At 34.5% G+C, this 20,041-nt stretch overlaps 1 protein-coding gene across 5 annotated transcripts in view; it reads right to left on the reverse strand.

Annotated features, from left to right (window-relative positions):
- dock8 (dedicator of cytokinesis 8) overlaps positions 1–20,041 on the reverse strand; it is a 99,199-nt gene that overhangs the window by 37,580 nt on the left and 41,578 nt on the right. For 3 of the 5 annotated variants that reach the window (XM_087264867.1, XM_087264865.1, XM_087264866.2), the window contains 17 exons: positions 19,541–19,697; positions 18,935–19,059; positions 17,365–17,455; positions 16,366–16,528; positions 15,698–15,815; positions 14,953–15,023; positions 14,714–14,858; positions 12,518–12,619; positions 12,259–12,354; positions 10,978–11,212; positions 8,742–8,906; positions 8,465–8,637; positions 4,950–5,045; positions 4,762–4,857; positions 2,163–2,312; positions 1,880–1,993; positions 494–649 (listed from right to left, as the gene is read on the reverse strand). In XM_087264867.1, coding sequence (XP_087120993.1) covers positions 494–649; positions 1,880–1,993; positions 2,163–2,312; positions 4,762–4,857; positions 4,950–5,045; positions 8,465–8,637; positions 8,742–8,906; positions 10,978–11,212; positions 12,259–12,354; positions 12,518–12,619; positions 14,714–14,858; positions 14,953–15,023; positions 15,698–15,815; positions 16,366–16,528; positions 17,365–17,455; positions 18,935–19,059; positions 19,541–19,697 — 2,253 coding nt within the window. Of the gene's footprint in view, positions 1–493; positions 1,464–1,629; positions 1,994–2,162; positions 2,313–4,761; positions 4,858–4,949; positions 5,046–8,464; positions 8,638–8,741; positions 8,907–10,977; positions 11,213–12,258; positions 12,355–12,517; positions 12,620–14,713; positions 14,859–14,952; positions 15,024–15,697; positions 15,816–16,365; positions 16,529–17,364; positions 17,456–18,934; positions 19,060–19,540; positions 19,698–20,041 lie in introns of those variants that run through there. The other 2 variants (XR_015498076.1, XR_015498077.1) reach the window with 2 other exon arrangements.

Genomic DNA, 20,041 nt, shown 5'->3' on the forward strand with positions numbered 1-20,041 from the left:
AACATGTGAAACAACATGATAAAAAAGGGTGCATAATATTATTTTAACTAATACCTAACTAGTAAGTAGGTAAAATTTTCAATGACAAACAAAAATTCCCTAATATTTCATAATTAAACATTAAACTCCCTGACTTTCAATATCTGGAACAGACCTTTTAAAATTCCATGACCATGGAAAGTTTGTTCGTACTTTGCTTAAAACATCTAAGATGATTTGACAGATCATCAGAAAACTGCTTTTTAATATTTTAAAAGAAGTTGTTTGAAAAATGCTGGAAACTGAAAGCCTTAGTATCCATAGTAGAAAAAGAAAACCGCTACCAGTTTCCAAAATTCATAAAATACCTTATTTTGTGTGCAGCATAAGAGAGAAACTCACAAATACATGAAACATGAGTAAATAATATAGACGCTGTTTCTTTAGCACTTGTGTTGTGACTGGATTGATGAATATGTGTGATTAGTACTGTAGTAAAGGAGATCTTTCTGACCTGTGAGGACACCGAGGGTGATGGGGAGGCAGGGGCAGATGAAGGGCTGCTGAAGAAGAGACTGAGGTTCAAGTAGTGCTCATGACTGCACAAGACCCTCAAAAACTCCAGCCTCATACTTATCAAAGTCGCCATGTTCACACTCTTTGCTGCCATCTAGAAAAAAAAGAAATCCAGAAAGTGGATTTATATTTAGTGTAAAAGGTGTGGTGCAGCATGAATTATAATACAAAAACTTTCATTAAAATTGGAATTAAATAAACCATTTTTATAAAAATAATTTTAAACTGTTGATAAGCACTATAGAAGTTACCCTAAATTAACATTGTTTACTATAAATATAAATTTTTTTGGTTTTACATTTTCTATTCTTTGTTTTTTCATTTGTTTTCTTTGCAAGCTAACTTTGCCAGTTAATAAGTCTGATTTTACAAAACTAATTTATTAAAAATTAATACCGCACTGGCAACTTTCTAAAATAATATTCATTAAAAATACGTCACACAAAAAAACAACACTTTTTTCAATATTACTGTTAAAAAACATTATGTGCTCAAAAATTTGAAGTGGCCATATAATGAGTTCCACCCTTAATGGTGTCAACTAGAGCAATGTTTGAAGACAAATACTGATATTAGTAGTAGAAATACTACTAAATAACTAAATAACTAACTAAATAAACATTAAAATTGTTTTCTTTATCACTAAATCTATGATTTACTGTGATAGTCAATGATTTGCACGAGAATCCAACTCTTTAACACGGTATCCCATGATACCTCCTTTCTAAAACTACAAATTTTAGATCTAAAATTACACTAAAATTAGTGTCGTGTAAACAGTGATATATAATTGGCTATATATTAGTTTTCAAATGGTGTCATTATTATTGAATTTTTGTCAAAAGTGTCATATTTGCTTGGGTAAATGCCTCTCAATTTGTCTATACCAGGGGTGGCCAATCCTGTTCCTGGAGATCTACCTTCCTGCAGATTTCAGTTGCAACCCTTATCAAACACACCTGTCTGTAATTATCAAGTGGATTTCAGGTCCTAATTAATTGGTTCAGGTGGGTTTGATCAGGGTAGGAGCTAAACTGTACAGGAAGGTAGATCTCCAGGAACAGGATTGAGCACCCCTGATCTATACAAACTGTAAAAATGCTGTTAACGAAACATTGATTTTTATTTATTTTTTATTAATTTTAATTTCAGTTATGTTAGTATTCAAAAAATTCTTCATTCAGACTGAATGAACAACAGACTTCATAAAGTCTTCCTGAAAAGGTTCAAGGCAAACACACTCATAATGCTCAGTAAAGCAAATAGCCATGAGAGACTTCTTGCTATGAAGATAATGATTTGTAAATGAGATGAGCCGCAGCACCTGGTTGCAGTAATTCTTCACCAGCTGAAACACAAAGCCTCGATCCATCAGAGACATCAGGTCATACAGGAAGAAAGCCAGGCTGATGTTAACCTTCTCTGCCTGCTCCAGCTCCTGAACACAAATAAACACACACACGTCTCTTCTCATCAGCACTGACAAATAACATTCCTTCCAAAGATGTAACATCTAACTTCTTGTTTTTCTCATGTGCTCTTTGTTTACCGAGCGTCTAAACAGTTCTTGGGTCAAATTCAGATGTGTTTAGATGGATTCAAATCACCTTTTGCTGCTTTACTAAAATGTTCCCGATCTCAGCGGTCACCACGTTGACAATGGTGGTGATGTCATCTTTGAAACGGTCGGAAAATCGATTCCTGCGAGAGACCGTCTTCTTATCCAGCTGAGACACGTGCTGACTCATGCTCTTCACCTGTGATGAGTAAATGTGGACAATGAGAAGTAGTATCTGTACAAACTGAACAACCCAAATTCCCAAAACACAGGAGGTTTTTCTAAAAATGCAATGACACCAAGAATGTTCCTTCAGCTTGATCCTTTTTTATCAGTGGAATGATCCACCTTGTTGATGCTCTTTACCTATACAGTTAAAGTCAGAATCATTAGCCATCCTGTTAAATGTTAATTCTTGTATATTTTCCCCCAATTTTGTGTTTAATGAAGAGAAGATATTTTCAAAAGATTTCTAAACATAATAGTTTTAACAACTCATTTCTTTTATATTTGCCACGATGACAGTACATAATATTTTACTAGAGCAAAGAAGAAAAGGATCCTCCAGACCAGCAACATATCCAAAACCCAGGGTCTGTCATGTTCAAGTGCCTTTGGCACAGGTAACTTCTGTGATGGCACCATTACTGCTGAAAAGTACATAGACATTTTGTAGACAATATGCTGCCATCTTTTCCAGTGACGCCCATGCATATTCCAACAAAACAATGCAAAACCACATTCTGCACGTATTACAAAGTCCTGGCTGCAGAGGAAGTGGACACTGGTACTTAAATGGCCTGTTTGCAGTCCCGACCTGTCTCCAATAGAGAATGTGTGGAGGATTTTGAAGTGCAATGAAGACCCTGTACTGTTGCCTACCTTAGGACTTGTTTGCAGGAAAAATGGGACAAAATGGGATGGGACAAAATCAGATTTTTTTTGCCCACATGTGACACATGTTAGGACAGTTTGAACAGCCCAAACGTCATGGAATCTGTTCTTTTCAGCTCTGACTTGTGCCACTTTCATGTGTAGTATTCAATCAGACACAGATCTGATGTTTTGCAACGCAACTCAATAATCTTTGAGTGGCATGCGTCATCATTCTGTGCTGCAAACATTCTCTACTCCTCAGCAGCATAGTAGAATGGCCACAGAAAATTGGTTGTACATTTAGAAAAAAAAATTTGAAGACAAAACTGGTGCTTGTTAACCAATCTGGTTACTGATTGGGGTACAGGTTGATCGCTAAGCTGAAGAGCGTTGGGGGTATTGTGGATAGGGAGAGGCACTTTTTAAGGATAAACTTTCTCTCAGAAAGAAAAAAAGGGCAGGTGCTCGAGCACCTAAACTCCCCTTTTGCACGTGCCTGTTGTTTATGATGATGTAAAATAAAATAACGCTGCAAACAGAGATAAACCAACTCAGCCAGTTCAGTCTGACTTATTTTAGATTTTGAATGCCGAAATACAAATAGGTAGTAGCAGAACAACCCTTTACAGTTCATGATATACACCACGGTTGTCTGTGAAAAGGGCAATAATCATATTAAGCATAATCTGACAATGTGCTTACTTCATGCATTATACAAATTGTGTGCATAATTAGAAATTATGTGCTGTACGTAATTGTACTTTTGCACATGCGGTTCGGTTCAGTTAAGGACTATGATCTGTTCACACTGCAAATCTAATATTGGCCACATTTATAACAACAATGTGAACAGCTATGCAAAAAAATCTGATCTGAGAAAAAAAAATCTGATTTGAGCACTAAGCCTCGCTGTGTGAATGTAGCCTTGGTGTATTCAGTCCTTTAATGTCTTTTAAGTGTTTTGAAAATGAATGGCAACATTACAAAGTGGTAAATGCATTGCTGTTAAAATGTTTTTTCAAATGTGTTGCAAGAACCAAAATTGGAATACATGTTTATAAAAAAAAAAATAGAGAGAGAAAAATAATGAGGAACACATAAATAATATTTGTTGTATTGTCAGCGATGAAATACAAGTCAAAGTAAATTTAGAAAACACTACTTTCTTTTTTCAATTGCAATTTCTATACTGTACCAACTTTTTCTGATTTGGGGTTGTATACAGTATACGGGTAATGCATTAGTATATTTTGAATTTTTTAAACTTTTACTGTGATGGTGAATGATTTGCACGACAATCCAACTCTTTAACACGGTATCGCATGATGCCTCCTTTCTAAAACTACAAATTTTAGATCTAAAATGACACAAAATTTAGTGTAGTATAAAAAAATATTTGATATATATGATATATAATTGGCTATAAATTAGTTTTCAAATGGGGTCATTATTATTGATTTGAACTTTTCATCTTTATTTTGCCTCGTCATAACTTTTTTGGAGTATGTTACAGCCATCAACATTACCATTTGTTTATATTAAAAAAAAACTTTAAGTATGTCATTGAAAACCCTAAAAATCTTGTCTTACTAAATTTTTTCCAATTAAACAATATGTAAAAGATACAAAATCACAGATTCAGACAGACTTATTTCAACTTACTAAACCTGTTTAGGATATGTGTGTTGTACATTTTCAGAATGTCTTCTATTTCAAAATTCAGAGTTAGTTCGCTAAGTATTAACAACATATTAAGATCACAACCATCTTACCAGAACTTCAAAGAAGAACCAGGCGTATTTGTAGACATTTTCTCTGCAGACTCCGGTGCTGACCACCATCTGAAGAGCCAGCTCCTCGTGGAACAACTACAAAGGCACATGGATCTGCTTATTAGGACACGCAACTCTGCTTAAATGATCGACGTCCTGGGTAATGAAGTGGCAAGTCAAACAGTCACCTTTTTGTTGGTGGGCCGCGTGCTTCCCGTGGAGCTCTGCGGAGAATTGGAGGCATTTGCAGCTGTTGACATGCGACTGCCTGGATGATTTAAAACCTGATGGAAACCAAAATTTGAGGGATTGAAAAAAGAAAAAAGAAAAAGGCAATTGTGTGTGTATTTGTGCATGTATAAGATGATGTTTATCATTCTGGGGTGCATTTCCAAAAACCATCGTTCCTTCGTTCCTTCGATACAAACATAGTTCGTCGATTTGGCGTTTCCACAATTTATCGTTCAAACGAACATTTGTAAACTGCATCTCAAACTTTTATGCTTGTGTAACAGTGATAATAGAGATTCATTGTGATGAATGACATGAAATTATGAGTATGCATGATTGATGCTTTAGTGCCCCCTAGTGGTTAAGAAAATGCAGGCGTTTTTCTTTGAGATGTCCTTGCGCAGCTACCGTAGTTCAGCAGACGATGGCTGATGCTGCTACTGGTAAGCGTGCTCTGAACACAGGAGTGAAAATATAATGATTAAAGTGTATAACATGATTATTTTTGGATAGAAAAGAGTGATTAAGTTGTCAACAAATGTATAATGCTTCTGATAGATTTAAACAGCGAATATGTATTAAGAAATGCGACATCATTGAGCTTTGTGTTTCTCATAGTAAAAACCGCATGTTGATATCATAGCATTGTATTAGAGAATGACGCAAGACCACACTTAAAGTGACAGTGTTGTTTATTTTACATCTTTTGTTTGTTTCAGTTTTGCCTGCAGTATATTGCAGTTACATGTGATGTTATTTGATTTGTTTCTCAGGAATGTAAAAATTGACTCTTTAAAAGTTAATTTGTTTTGTTAATGTTAAAGTAGTTCAGCAGACGATGGCTGTTGCTGCTACTGTTTTGCCTGCAGTATATTGCCGTTACATGTGATGTTATGTTATTTGATTTGTTTCTCAGAATAAAAGAAACGCTGAGAGTCACTTTTGGAGGGTTTCATTACTTTAAGTTGGTGACGATTGCAGTACAACACAACGCAGAGGTCAACAATCGTTACACTTGCAACTACACCTCTAGAGCTGTAGTTAGAAACATAAATCCTAATTATGTTCTATTTCCAGTCAACGCCTCTATGCCTTATTCATTTTGAAGATTCCAACATATAAACTTGGAATGATTTAAAAAAAAAAAAATAAAGTCATCTCTCTTAGGTGTAATTTGCTTTCAAAGTATTTTTACAGTTCAGTTTTAGCAAGCTTCATATTTACATTTACATTTAGTCATTTAGCAGACGCTTTTATCCAAAGCGACTTACAAATGAGGACAAGGAAGCAATTTACACAACTAAGAGCAACAATGAATAAGTGCTATAGGCAAGTTTCAGGTCTGTAAAGTCTAAGAAGGGAAGTATTAGTAGTATTAGTATTTTTTTTTTTTTGTACAGTTAGTGTGATATTCAAAGAGGCAATTGCAGATTAGGAAGTGAAGTGGAGACTAAATAGTTGAGTTTTTAGTCATTTCTTGAAAGTAGCGAGTGACTCTGCTGTTCTGATGCAGTTAGGGAGTTCATTCCACCAACTGGGCAGATTGAGCGTGAGCGAAAGTGATTTCTTCCCTCTTTGGGATGGAACCACAAGGCGACGTTCATTCACAGAACGCAAGTTTCTGGAGGGCACATAGATCTGCAGAAGTGAGAGCAGATAAGAAGGAGCAAGGCCAGAGGTCACTTTGTAGGCAAACATCAGAGCTTTGAATTTGATGCGAGCAGCAACTGGCAGCCAGTGCAAACGGACTAGCAGCGGAGTGACATGTGCTCGTTTAGGTTCATTGAAGACAACTCGTGCTGCTGCATTCTGGAGCAGTTGAAGAGGCTTGATAGAGTTAGCTGGAAGCCCAGCTAGTAGAGAGTTGCAGTAATCCAGTTTGGAGAGAACAAGAGCTTGAACAAGGAGTTGAGCTGCATGTTCAGATAAGAAGGGTCGGATCTTTCTGATGTTATAGAGTGCGAATCTGCACGATCGAGCAGTTCTAGAAATGTGGTCAGAGAAGTTTAGTTGGTCATCAATCGTTACTCCAAGGCTTTTCACCATTTTGGATGCAGTAATGGTTGCCCCATCCATCTGGATTGAAAAGTTATGGTGTAGAGTCGAGTTGGCAGAAACTACAAGCATTTCCGTTTTTGCGAGGTTCAGCTGAAGATGATGATCTTTCATCCAGTGTGAAATATCCAACAGGCAGGCTGAGATACGAGCTGGAACCGAGGGATCATCAGGATGAATGATCAGGATGAATCATCAGGATCAGGAAAAACTATTGACAGTTGCGTCCCTTAAGTGCACTTTGAAACCATTTATGCCATTTTGAACGCAGCCGTGGCTCATGACGAAAGCTAGGTGGACCAAATATTTAAAAGGGGAATTTACGTTAGGTCTCCAAAGCTTGTAAAAACAGAAAAATATAGCAAACAATAATGGTTTTAATTTATAGTGGATCGTTTAAAAAAAGAAATGTATCTGTACTATATATGACATGGGCCTGCTGGTTGCAGAACATTTCTGCAGGGGTTTGAAATTCATTCATTCATTCATTGTCTTCTTGGCTTAGTCCATTTATTAATCCGGGGTCGCCACAGCGGAATGAACCGCCCCCATATTGGTTTGAAATTGTCAAATTTTAAAAGTTGACTAATCAAAAATAAAATAAATAAATAAATAATATTAATAATAAAATTAATCATAATAATAACAATAATTTTCATAATTTCCTCATTACTTAATTTTTTTTATTTCTTAATAAATAGCCTACTGTAAATAACCATTTATGATTTATAAATGAGATTAGAATACGTGTTAGCAAGGTGGTTTTATGTTTTAGAATAAAATAGGGAACATTTTCAATAATATTTGTAAAGGAAATATAGGGCCTATATGTGCCGTTTACATACATTCCAGATAATATTGGAAAATGAGTGCATGTTTTTCACAAAACTAATACTGGGAAAATATCTATAATTATTATTATTTTTTTTTAAATGTGTGCCTGTAACACGAAAACCACCATGTTTAGAACGTCAATGAACGTTTTACATGATAACTAGTGTGGTTCAAATGATGGATGTGCAACAGAGAAACTAAGGTTTTAGGAAACACTTGTCATTACATCATTCTTTTTCCAAACAATGCATAATACTATGATAGATGAGAGCTCAGCCACAAGTTATGTCCTTATTCGGGAAATGCACCCCTTAATAGAAAATAAATAAAATAAATACAATTGTATAGTTTGTATTATTGTAATTCTAATTAGCAACCTAAAATTAAAGCAAAATCATTACATTACATTGCAAAAAATAATAATAATAATAATAATGATTGTAATAATGATGGCGCAGTGGGTATTTTTATTAAAAATGAATTATATAATATAATATAAATTTAATATAATAGAATTCAACATCCTGTTTTCAATGTATTTTACCCAAGCCCAGTATGTTGCATGCGTGTATATGTACAGTACCTTTCCTAGAATGTTATTGACCTCTGTGTCCTCTGGGCTCAGTGGTGCTGGTATATCAGGGTTGCTGCTGGAACGGATTCGTGACTGCAGCAGCATGAAGCCAACAGTGGTGGCCGTTGTGCGAGTTAAAGTGCTGTATCGACCCTCTGGATGAGCCATCAGACCTCCTGTACCTGGTAGATAAACACAATAACAGTTAAAAAAAGATTCAGAGTCAAAAACTGTTTTTATTCTGAACAGGAATTAAATCATTTGGTGGTCCACGGGTCTGCTGTACCTGAGGTGTGGATTTCATATTGAGTATCTGGCAAGCGAAACACAAAGTACAGGTATGTTGCGAGGAGACAGTTTCTGCCCTGATGGTCTTTTGCCAGCTCCTGACTGTTGTGAAGACTGTTGATGACCGACACCACTGACTCAAACGCAATTTGGGCCAGATTTGCTGCAAAAAACAAGATTAAAACTAACAATACTGAACATGTATGATCCAAGACTGAAAACTCAGAAGAGAATGTACAGTGCCCTCCAGTAATATCGCCTCCATTGGTAAATCTGAGCAAAATGGCTGTAAAAAATGGCTTTATTGTTAAACCATTTGGTCTTTGCACAAAATATCCGCTCTGCTCTCATTGAGAATTTCAACTTCTTCAATTATAAAGCATATTTAAGTGGAAGTTGAACTGCCCAAAGTGCTTCACATAAGAAATAAAAGTTTTAAATAAACAAATGACATGAACCACAACGTACAAACATAAAATTTAAAAAAGATTCTACACCAAGCATTTCTTCCACACTCGGAAATAAAGATACAAGAGCTGCCACTTGGGTGGTACCTTTTCAGAAGATACACATTTGTACTGAAATGGTACCTCAAAAGCTTATATTTGTACCTAAACATTTTAAGCGGTACACTTTTGTACTTTTTAGGTACTAATATTTATTCTTCAGGGACCCTTTAGGTACAAATGTGTATCTTTTAAAAAGGTACCACCCTCACTGACAGCTCTCGTACCTTTATTTCTGAGAGTGTAGAGTATGTCAAATGCTTAACTGAACAAATGTTTCCTCAACTGTGACCTAAAAACCTCTAAAGATAAAAAATACAGTGAATTACAGTAATCCAGGCGTGAAGTGATAAAGGCATGCATAACAATCTCCGGGTCTTTAAAATTTAAGAAAGCTTTTAGTTTGGAGATGATTCTGAGTTGACAAAAGCTACTTCTAACAACTAAATTGATCTGTTTATCAAATTAAAGGGATGAATCATTTATGAATCAATTTTTTAGTTTGTTTAACACACACACACAAATATAAATATGTTTGTTTATTATTTGTGCCACAATTATTAGTACCACTATAAATTCAAATACTGTCCCACTATGCACTGCAATATCGAGTGTACAACCAACATGCACTCAATGGCTATAGAATACCCAAAACGCAGTGAGAGTTCACACGTTGAAAGGCTTTCTGTGTCTGACCACAAGATGGCATTAAACAGCGGCATCCTAATGGTGTAATTTTCTAAATAAATTATTATTCATTCATTCATTCATTCATTTTCTTTTCGGTTTGTTCCCTTTATTAATTTGGGGTCGCCACAGCAGAATCAAACCACCAATTTATCCAGCATATGTTTTTCACAGTGGATGGTTTTCCAGCTGCTACCCAGTACTGGGAAACATCCATACACACTCATTCACACACATACACTACAGACAATTAAGCTTACCCAATTCACCTAAAGCACATGTCTTTGGACTTTGGGGAAAACCCACGCCAACACGGGGAGAACATGCAAACTCCACACAGAAATGCTAACTGACCCAGCCGAGGCTCAAACCAGCAACCTTCTTGCTGTGAGGCGATTTTTCTCCCTTAAATTATTATTTAATTCTTAAAATAACATTTGTATACATTACAGAAATTAAACTACTTTGTTTTATTACTCAACAACTGTTAATTTTAAATAACTATCACAGGGTCTGACCAAGAAGTTCAAAATCTAATCCATCTGAGGGATTTATCTATCAACCAGCAAAGCACAAATAAAATGACATCACTTCCACAGCAAACAGAGCTAAAATTCACTTGCTTTTATTTACTTCTTTGAGTGGACTATATTAGTAGACTAATGTAAAGGATAGTAAATGAGGATATAGGGGGTGATTTCGGAGCCACATACAGCCACAGTCGTTTATGACTGAGATGGGCTTGGGGTCTGAAAAGTACTATAATGTTTACCATGATAAAGCTTTTTAAATGGTTTTAAGAACAAAAAAAAATTACTCCTATTCAAATTAAATTCAAGCATATTCATTTTTTTGTGTGTGTGTGTGCTAATATTTTTAACCCAAATATGAAAAGGTTAAATAAACACTGTTTTCCTCGCATTCTTTAATCATATTAACCTAGGCTGTCACTACTAGTGGAGGGAAATCTACTTGTATGCTAAAAATGACATATTTCTAATTAAAGTAACACAAAACACTATTTTCCAGTATAAAACATACCAGTCTGTCCAGCGATGACCATGGGCTGCATGATGAGACGGAAGAGCTTGTCGAGGACCTGATGGAGAAAAAGCACCAGCGGCTCCAGGCCGGCGGAGGACAGTGAAATGATGCTGAGCTTCAGCTCATGCTCAAACATGTTTTCCTGAATCTTCTCATCTCGCACTCGGATGGGGAATGTGGATTTGCCCTCCAAAGCATGACATAATGTGAAGAAACGCTCCAGGTGACTGTCCTGTGATACAAAAAAAAAAAAGATTTAGCACAAAGAATTAATGATGTTAAAATAATACATTACTTAATACTGCATAATTTAGACCATTCTGTATTTGACCAATAGCAACTTTATTAAATCTTACATATAATATAATATAATATAATATAATATGAAACAATATTTATATCACATTATATAATTCATTTTCATTAATATTTAGAATTTGCTTTTATTTTTATATTTTCAATTTTCATTTTACCTTTTATAAATATTAGTGCTTTATTTTGCTAGTTTCTCTCTTCCTATTTTGTGTCTAAATTTTATTTAGCTGTCATTTATTATTTCGGTTTTGCTTTTAGACATCTTAATATTTTTTATGTAGTTTTATTTATTTATTTCGTTTTTATTTTGTTGTATTAGTTAGCCACCAGGCCATCATTTTAAAATTCGATTTTTTTATTGAAAGATTTTCATTTGATGCTGCTATTTAACTTTATTTCTGATTAATTTCAATAAACTAAAAGGACTAAAATGACAATGTTATATCTAATAATACATTTTTTAACTGAAAATGGGGTCATTTTTATTACCATTTCTTCTTATTTCCTGAAGCTGGTTTGGTCAACAAAATTCTAAATTAATTTTATTAATTTGACAAAACAATATTCTACTTTAAAAAGGTCACATTCTAGTATTTAAAAAATAATATAACCCCTTAGGTCTCTTAGAAAACGCTCAAGATGGAAGTGAATGAGTAGTATGAATGTTATTTAGACATACTACATCCACCATTTATCATTATCACATGACCTACGTGCGTCAGTTGCCTTTCTTCACTCCCATTCATGAATTATCTTGTGTGGTATTATGGGATAGCATAAAGTCTATTGAATGTGCACTTCAGAATTTCACAGGAAGTAGTAGGTCATTCGGGTACTTCTTGCATACTGTTTTTCAAATATTATGAATTCTGACATACTACTCGGCTCGCATACTGCTTTTAACATACTATATACTAGAGAAGTTTGCGATTACGGATGCAGAGAGTGTTTTGTTTTACGCACCTGAGTTTGAACTGAGGACACAGCTTGTAGCTCAAGGTTAAACAGTCCTTTATGATTCTCCAGCCACTTCACTGGAGGTACCTGAGCTGGCAGTTTCTGGAGGCATAAAAAAGGCAAAAATGTACAGATTCAAACTAATGAACACACAAAGCAACATAAGACCTTCTGAATGTGTGCCCAAATGAGACATCAATGCGATATAACTACATTAAATGAGTGGTATCCTAAAAAAGGCAGATGTTGAAATGGTTGACTGTACCTCTGGGGTATGTAGGGAATAGTTGATAGGAAGCTTGTCCAGAACGATTGGCAGACACTGCTGGCTGGTCTGCAGCCGGTCATTGTTCAGCATGGGTAACCACTGCAGGGATAGAAGTCCACCATCACACTTACAGTAATGTCTATATGTATATATTTGTATGTTATATTTTCAAGGTTACATTTATCTGATTAAAAGTACAATGATACAGCTAGATACAAATGCATCATGCAAATATAATAATAATTTTCTGTTTTAGTATATATAGTTGAAGGCAAAATGATGTGATGTGTTCATAATATGATAATTAATGGAGGTCACGATGGCGCAGTGGGTAGCACAATCGCCTCACAGCAAGAAAATTGCAGGTTCGAGCTTCGGCTGGGTTAGTTGACATTTCTGTGTGGAGTTTGCATGTTCCCCCCGTGTTTGCATGGGTTTTATTATTTTATTTATAAATTTTTTTTACAAAATTTTAAGGTCAAAATTATTAGCCCCTTTAAGCCATTTATTTTTTCTGATTTTCTAAAGAATAAAAACCACCATTATACAGCACAATAACTATTTACCCTAAGCTGCCTAGTTAACCTAATTAACCTAATTAAGCCTTCAAATGTCACTTTACGCTGTATAGAAGTGTCTTGAATAATATCTAGTCAAATATTATTTACTGTCATCATGACAAAGATAAAATAAATCAGTTATTAGAAATGAGTTATTAAAACTATTATGTTTAGAAATGAGTTAAAAAAAACCTCTTCGTTAAACAGAAATTAGTGAAAAAAATAAACAGGGGGACTAATAATTTAGAAGGGCTAAAAATTCTGACTTCAACTGTATATACAGTGTCCCAATACAACCAATATATATACAGTTGAAGTCAGAATTAATTGCCCTCCTGAAAATTATTAGCACACCTTTTTATTTTTTTCCCTAATTTCTATTTAACGAAGAGCAGATTTTCTCAACACATTTCTAATCAAAATAGATTTAATAACTCATTTCTAATCACTGATTTATTTCATCTTTGCCATGATGACAGTAAATAATATTTGACTAGATAATTTTCACAACAAATTCAATCCCTGAATTAACAGCATTTCCAAACCACAAGCCCAGCCTCCAAACTCAGCTTAACATGACAGTGATTGTTACTTTGTGTGTCATCCGGCTCTCTGAGGCACAGCACATTTATTATGGCGGGAAAAGAGCTACAGTGGTTTCCCGTTAGCAAGAACTTTAGCTTTTCGTGACTGATTATTTTGTGCTAGTTTGCCAGAAAGTGATGTTTTTATTCTCAACACAAGACGCAGAAACAGCTGTTTTATGCTAAATTTTACATTTGCACTGAAGTTATATTTAAGTTTTTAAGCACTATAAACAAAGCTACTGAGACAAAGTCCATTCCAACACGGTTTGAGCTGGATTAATCTTTGCATTGTGGGCAATACAGGGCCAATAAAAAGCTACACACTGCATTAGTTTAGAGGAATTGTTTTCAAACATACTGTATAAGACAACAAAATCACTGGCATAAAGATCCAATCATAGACTTTTAAGTTTTTGTTTTCTTCTACTCTGGCCAGGCTGTGTGTGTGTGTGTGTGTGTGTGTGTGTGTGTGTGTGTGTGTGTGTGTGTGTGTGTGTGTGTGTGTGTGTGTGTGTGTGTGTGTGTGTGTGTATGTATAGTACATATTTTAAATTGACCTACAGCATGTACCAACCAAGAGCTGTTTACCAGAGGGAACATTTTTAAACATGATAGTTTTATTTATGAATAATTAATTTCTAATAACTAATTTATTTTGTCTTTGCCATAATGACAATAAATACTATTTTGCGAGTTGTTTTGCAACATACTAGTAATACTGCTAGCTTAAAATGCAATTAAAAGGCTTAAATAGGATAATTAGGTTTACTAGGTAAATTATTGAACAACAGTGTTTTTTAAAGCTAATTGTTTGTTATTTGCTAATGATATTGACCTTAAAATTATTATTATTATGCATATATTAAAACTGCTTTTATTTCAGCCAAACTTAAAAAAAATAGTAATTAATCAATCTTCAAGGAAAAATATCATGGGAATAATATAGGAGATATTGTGAAAATTGCCTTCCTCTGCTAAAGACATCTTGACAAATATTTCAACACACACACACACACACACACATACAAATGTGTTCAGTCACTTACTGAATATCCAATGAGAGCCTCCACACTTCCAGTCTGGTTTTGTTTCTGCTGGCAGCTGATATGGAAGAAGGTGAACAGCAAGTGGTGTTTATCTGTTAAACGGGCTGGCAGGAGGATCTTTATCTCGTCATAGAAATCAGGAGACCTGCAGAGGAGATACAGGAAACAGCTCACTCAGTCCACTCTTACCTTTGCTTGATGTTCAAATGATTAGAATCGCTTTAAGAGACCAAGTGTACCTGTTGTGGTAAGTGACTGGAGTGTAGACCTCCGTAAGGAACTCCGGGCCACTTGATTTTCCAAAGATTACCTTTAAAAAGAAAGTGCAGAGTTAAAAAAGAAGATGAGTGAGGCATACAGGCAGAAATTGAACAAAATGTGAAAACACATTATGATACGCAATTAATTAACTTACAGTGACAACAAACTTTAATTTAGTGCTATAATTTAATTTAGTATTCAAATTTCTTTCTTAGGTAAAATAAAATTAGTGGTAAGATGGCAATGATTGAAAATAAATCAATAATATTTTTAAAATTGTCTAAAATATATAGTAAAAATGTATCATATATACTTTATACAATTACAAAAATATTATTGATTTGTTTTTCTACTTTCAGTTTGTAGATAATGATATTTTTTACAGCATAGCCAACATGATATTTTGTTATCTTATTATTTTATAAAACTAGAAGTAAAAATAATAATAACATTAATAATTATAATAATAACAATGGTCATGAGGAAATTATTATTAAAATGACAATAATAATAAAAATAATAATGATAATAATAATAATAATATTAATAATGTTATCATCATCATCCTTATTATTTTATTATCATTATTATTATTGTTATTATTATTATTTTAATAATAATTTCATCATGACCATTATTATTAATACTATTATTATATTATAATTACAATAATAATATATATTTGATTTACATGTAGACATGTAAATGTGTTGTTGCACTTACAGGCATGGCACAACTTGAGTCCTCACCGCTCATGAACTGGATTTTTACTGTAATGTTTCTGGCTGAAGTCAGACGGTTAGTAAGATTTAACCTCAGCGGATATACATACAGCAGATTCCTGCAACATATTACACATTAAAGAAAATTAACTTTATTTGCAGACAAAATACTTTCACTTGAAGTCCATACACAAGTGTTAAACTACTACCTGACCACTAGATGGCAGAAACTGTTCACAGTTCAAAATGAAAAAGGAATGAAAACACGAGCGTTGCCAGGTTTCATAAAAATTGACTATAAATCCCAGCTGCTTATTTTCAGATACAGGAGCAACATTTATGCAAATAGGTGATTCTGGTTTTATTCCAGATTCAATTAACAATCCTCCCATCCTTTTAATCTGTGTTTTTAGGTGACTTATATTTGACATTTTTGTTTGTTTTTCTGGCAAGATCTGGCAACACTGTTGCATGCAGTTTTTTCAGGCATTTGTGTTCAAAGTCAATGAGTGACTAATCATATCAACAACAGTTCTGACCTCTAAATTCTGACAAACATTATAACTCTGAGATTTATTCAAGGTTACTGATTAATCACTGCGTCCCAGATCTGCTGAATATCAACTTTTCAGTTTGTGTGTTTGACTGGAAGAGAGAAAGAGAGATTACCGGTATATATTGTGAGGCACATAAACTTCCTTCGAAGGGAACTCGAGCACTTCTTTAATCGGACGTTGGTTTTTCTCAGACACAGGCTTCACTGGAATCAGTTCAGGAGACAAACACCCAGGAACCGTGTCCGGCGCTGGAAGCACTTCCAGTTTCAGATAACCTTTCAAACAGAACATAAAGCAAGATGAGTTACACATGACATGCTTAATACGGGGACAGTTCACACAAAATCTGACATTAGCTATTAATTCACTCTCAGGCTATCCAAATTGTAGCATTATTTTTTACTTAAGCAACTGAGCCCCTTGGTAATTCATAAAATACAAAAAGTAGCTAAAGCCACTTTAAGATTTAATTAATGAATAAAATTATTTATAAAATAGGGTGTCAAGGTAGCACAGGGGGTCGCACAATCGCCTCACAGCAAGCAGGTCACTGATTTGAGCCTCAACTGGGTCAATTAGCATTTCTGTGTGGAGTTTGCATGTTCTCCACATGTTCGTGTGAGTTCCTCTGGGTGCTCCGGTTTCCCCTATAAGTCTAAGTACATGCACTGTAGGTGAATTGGGTAAGGTAAATTGTCCGTAGTGTATGTGTATGAATGAGTGTATATGGACGTTTCCCAGGGATAGGTTGCAGCATCCGCTGCGTAAAACAAGCTGCATAAGTTTTCAGTTCATTCCACTGTGATGACCCCAGATTAATAAAGAGACTAAGCTGAAAAAAAAATGAATAAATGAATTCGTGAAATATAATTCATTTAGGTTTGCCTGTATGTTTGACTCTCAAAGGACTTGCATTTTATGAAACATCGCATTTTCAGCCCAAAATCTTCTTTAATGCTCTACTTTCATGGTCATCATGGATAGCCCCAGTAAACTGATAGCAAACATTCTTTTATTTGTATTTCTGTCACTTAATCATCAGACTTCCACTGTTAAGATTTACACTCTTCTGTGGAAAACCAGACAATAAAAAATGAACACATCTGCTCACCAGGTATGATTTTAACACGTCTCTGACTGGATGACCTCTTTATATCCGCCAGGAACTTAAACAGATCTTCGTCACTCAGACGTTCTCCTTCCTGTCAAGACACACACAAAAAGATCTGCTCAAAACACCCAACACATGAAACCTTTACAAATTGGTAACACTTTGCATTACTTCATGATACTTAATGTATTTACTAACATCAACAAACAATGAACAATACAATTATTACAGTATTTATTTCTGTTAGCTAACATTAGTGAATGAAAATGCAGTTGTTCAGCGTTCATGTTAACTCACAGTGCACTAACTAATGTTAGCAAGCATAAGTTTGGATGTTAACAATGTGTTAGTAATTGAACTATGATTAACAAACACTTTACAAGTATTGTTCATATTTAGTTCATGTTAGTAAACACATTAATAAAACCTCATTGTAAAGTGTGAACCATGAATCAAACGTGTCTGTATTATGGAAGACAGCAGAAACATTTCTATTTGGTTTCAAGGATGAATGCTGGAGAATGCAGTGTGATATCAGAGCTAGCTGAAGACCTCAGGCACCAGTTCATCTGGAAAATGTGAAGAATGGAATATCGCACTCAAGGTGACCAGATAAAATTTGAATCACTTTAATAATACTGGATTTCATTTAGAACAATAAAAGACTGTTCTGAAATACACGAATGGCACATCATTCTTAATTCATATTCCTGATCTTACTATAAAGTTACTGCAATTATTATTAAAAGGTTGGAATTGTATTTTACAGTCCTGCAATGTAAGTTGCTTTCAATAAATTCATTCATACATTCATTTTCTTTTGGCTTAGTCCCTTATTTATCAGGAGTTGCCACAGCAGATTGAACCACCAATAGGTCTGCCAAAAGCATAAATACCAAAAAACATTTGAATAAATATTGCTAAGGATATTATCAATGTCAAAACAATTCAAACTATAACGGTTACAATGTAAATTGTCATATTATTTCATAATATTATGCTTATAGCCAGTGGCACTGTGACTTAGTTGTTAGCAAGGTTGCTGGTTCAAGTCCCAGCTGGGTCAGTTGCCATTTCTGTGTGGAGGTTATTAGTTCTCCCCGTGTTAACGTGAGTTCCCTTCAGGTGCTCCGGTTTCCCCCACAGTCCAAAGACATGCACTTTAGTTAAACTGAATAAAATATATAATGGCCTTAGTGTATGAGAGTTTGTGAATGAGTGTGTATGAGTGTTTCCCAGTACTGGGTTGCAGCTTGAAATCCGCTGCGTAAAACATATGCTGGAATAGTTGGCGGTTCATTCTGCTTCTTAAATAGAGTCTATGCCAAAGAAAAATGAATTAATGAATAAATGAATGCGTATAGCCTAGGTAAACAAAATAGTATATGTATATATATGTATATATATATATATATATATATATATATATATATATATATATATATATATATATATATATATATACATACATACATACACTTTTCATTACAATGTAATCTGTTCCAGATGAACAAAACACCTACATTTTGGAGAAATGTGTGAACTATGTTCTGAATTGTACAAGTAATACCTGTTTGATGAATGTGCACATAGTGACAGCTGGTTTGAAGCCTGACAGGATGTAGTTGTCCTCCATCAAGCTGAATCTGTCAGAGTTACGTCTCGGCAATCCCTTCTTGTCCATACTCCCCCTGCCTGTTACATTACCAACATTTTAAATGATTATGCATTTAATGCATTTTTTGCAAGGTGATGCAACATTTTATTTTAGGGTCCAGATATTGTGTAGCAGTCTCCTGCAAAGGACTCTAGAGACAGTTCCCCTAAAATGGAATATTTTGTCATCATTTACTCACCCTTCACTTATCATAAATCTGTTTGAGATTCTTTCTTCTGTTGGACACAAAAGAAGATTTTTTTAAATGTTGGAAACCGGTAACCATTAACTTCCATAGTATTTGTATTTCATACTATTAAAGCCAAAAGTTATCGGTTTCTAACATTCTTTAAAATATCTTATTTTGTGCTCAAAAGAAATAGGAAACTCATAAAGGTTTAGAACCACTTGAGGGTGAGTAAATGTTCATTTTTGGGTAATCTTTTTAAATGTATCTGAGGTCATTTTTTTTCAAATATACACTTAATATTAGAAGTGTTCATCTATTCAGCATCTTACCATTAATACTGTCTGTGTCACTTGTCTCTCGTTCCAGTGTGGAGTTGATGACACTCATGATGTTGACCGTAGCAAAGGCTAATGGCATCCTGTAGCGACCCAGTCTTTGACAAAACCCCTCCGCCTGATTCCGCAACTTCTCCAGCTTGTCTCTATTCTAAAAAGCACAGAAAACAATAGAGCCTCATTAAGAAATTATTCATAACAGTTTTCAGGTAAATAAACCAGATTTGGACTCCTAAATTAAAGAAATAAATTCATAATAATCAATATTAATTTGGTAAATATTTAAATCACAGTTATTTGTAAAATAATTATTAGTTGGCCACATGCAGTGTTAGAATGAAAATGTTAAAAAAGTAATGCATTACAGCAAGTAATTGTTTTTGCAAATTTCATTAATATTTTACATTAATCGTGCATATCCAGTAATGTGAAATACAACACATTTTTTGTTTAAAATACAATTGTTGAAAGGCAAATTACATCAAGAACGCAAGT

Source organism: Danio rerio, chromosome 8 (assembly GCF_052040795.2).
Source record: "Danio rerio strain M-AB ecotype USA chromosome 8, GRCz13ab, whole genome shotgun sequence".
In the NCBI taxonomy this organism is placed as follows: Eukaryota; Metazoa; Chordata; class Actinopteri; order Cypriniformes; family Danionidae; genus Danio; species Danio rerio.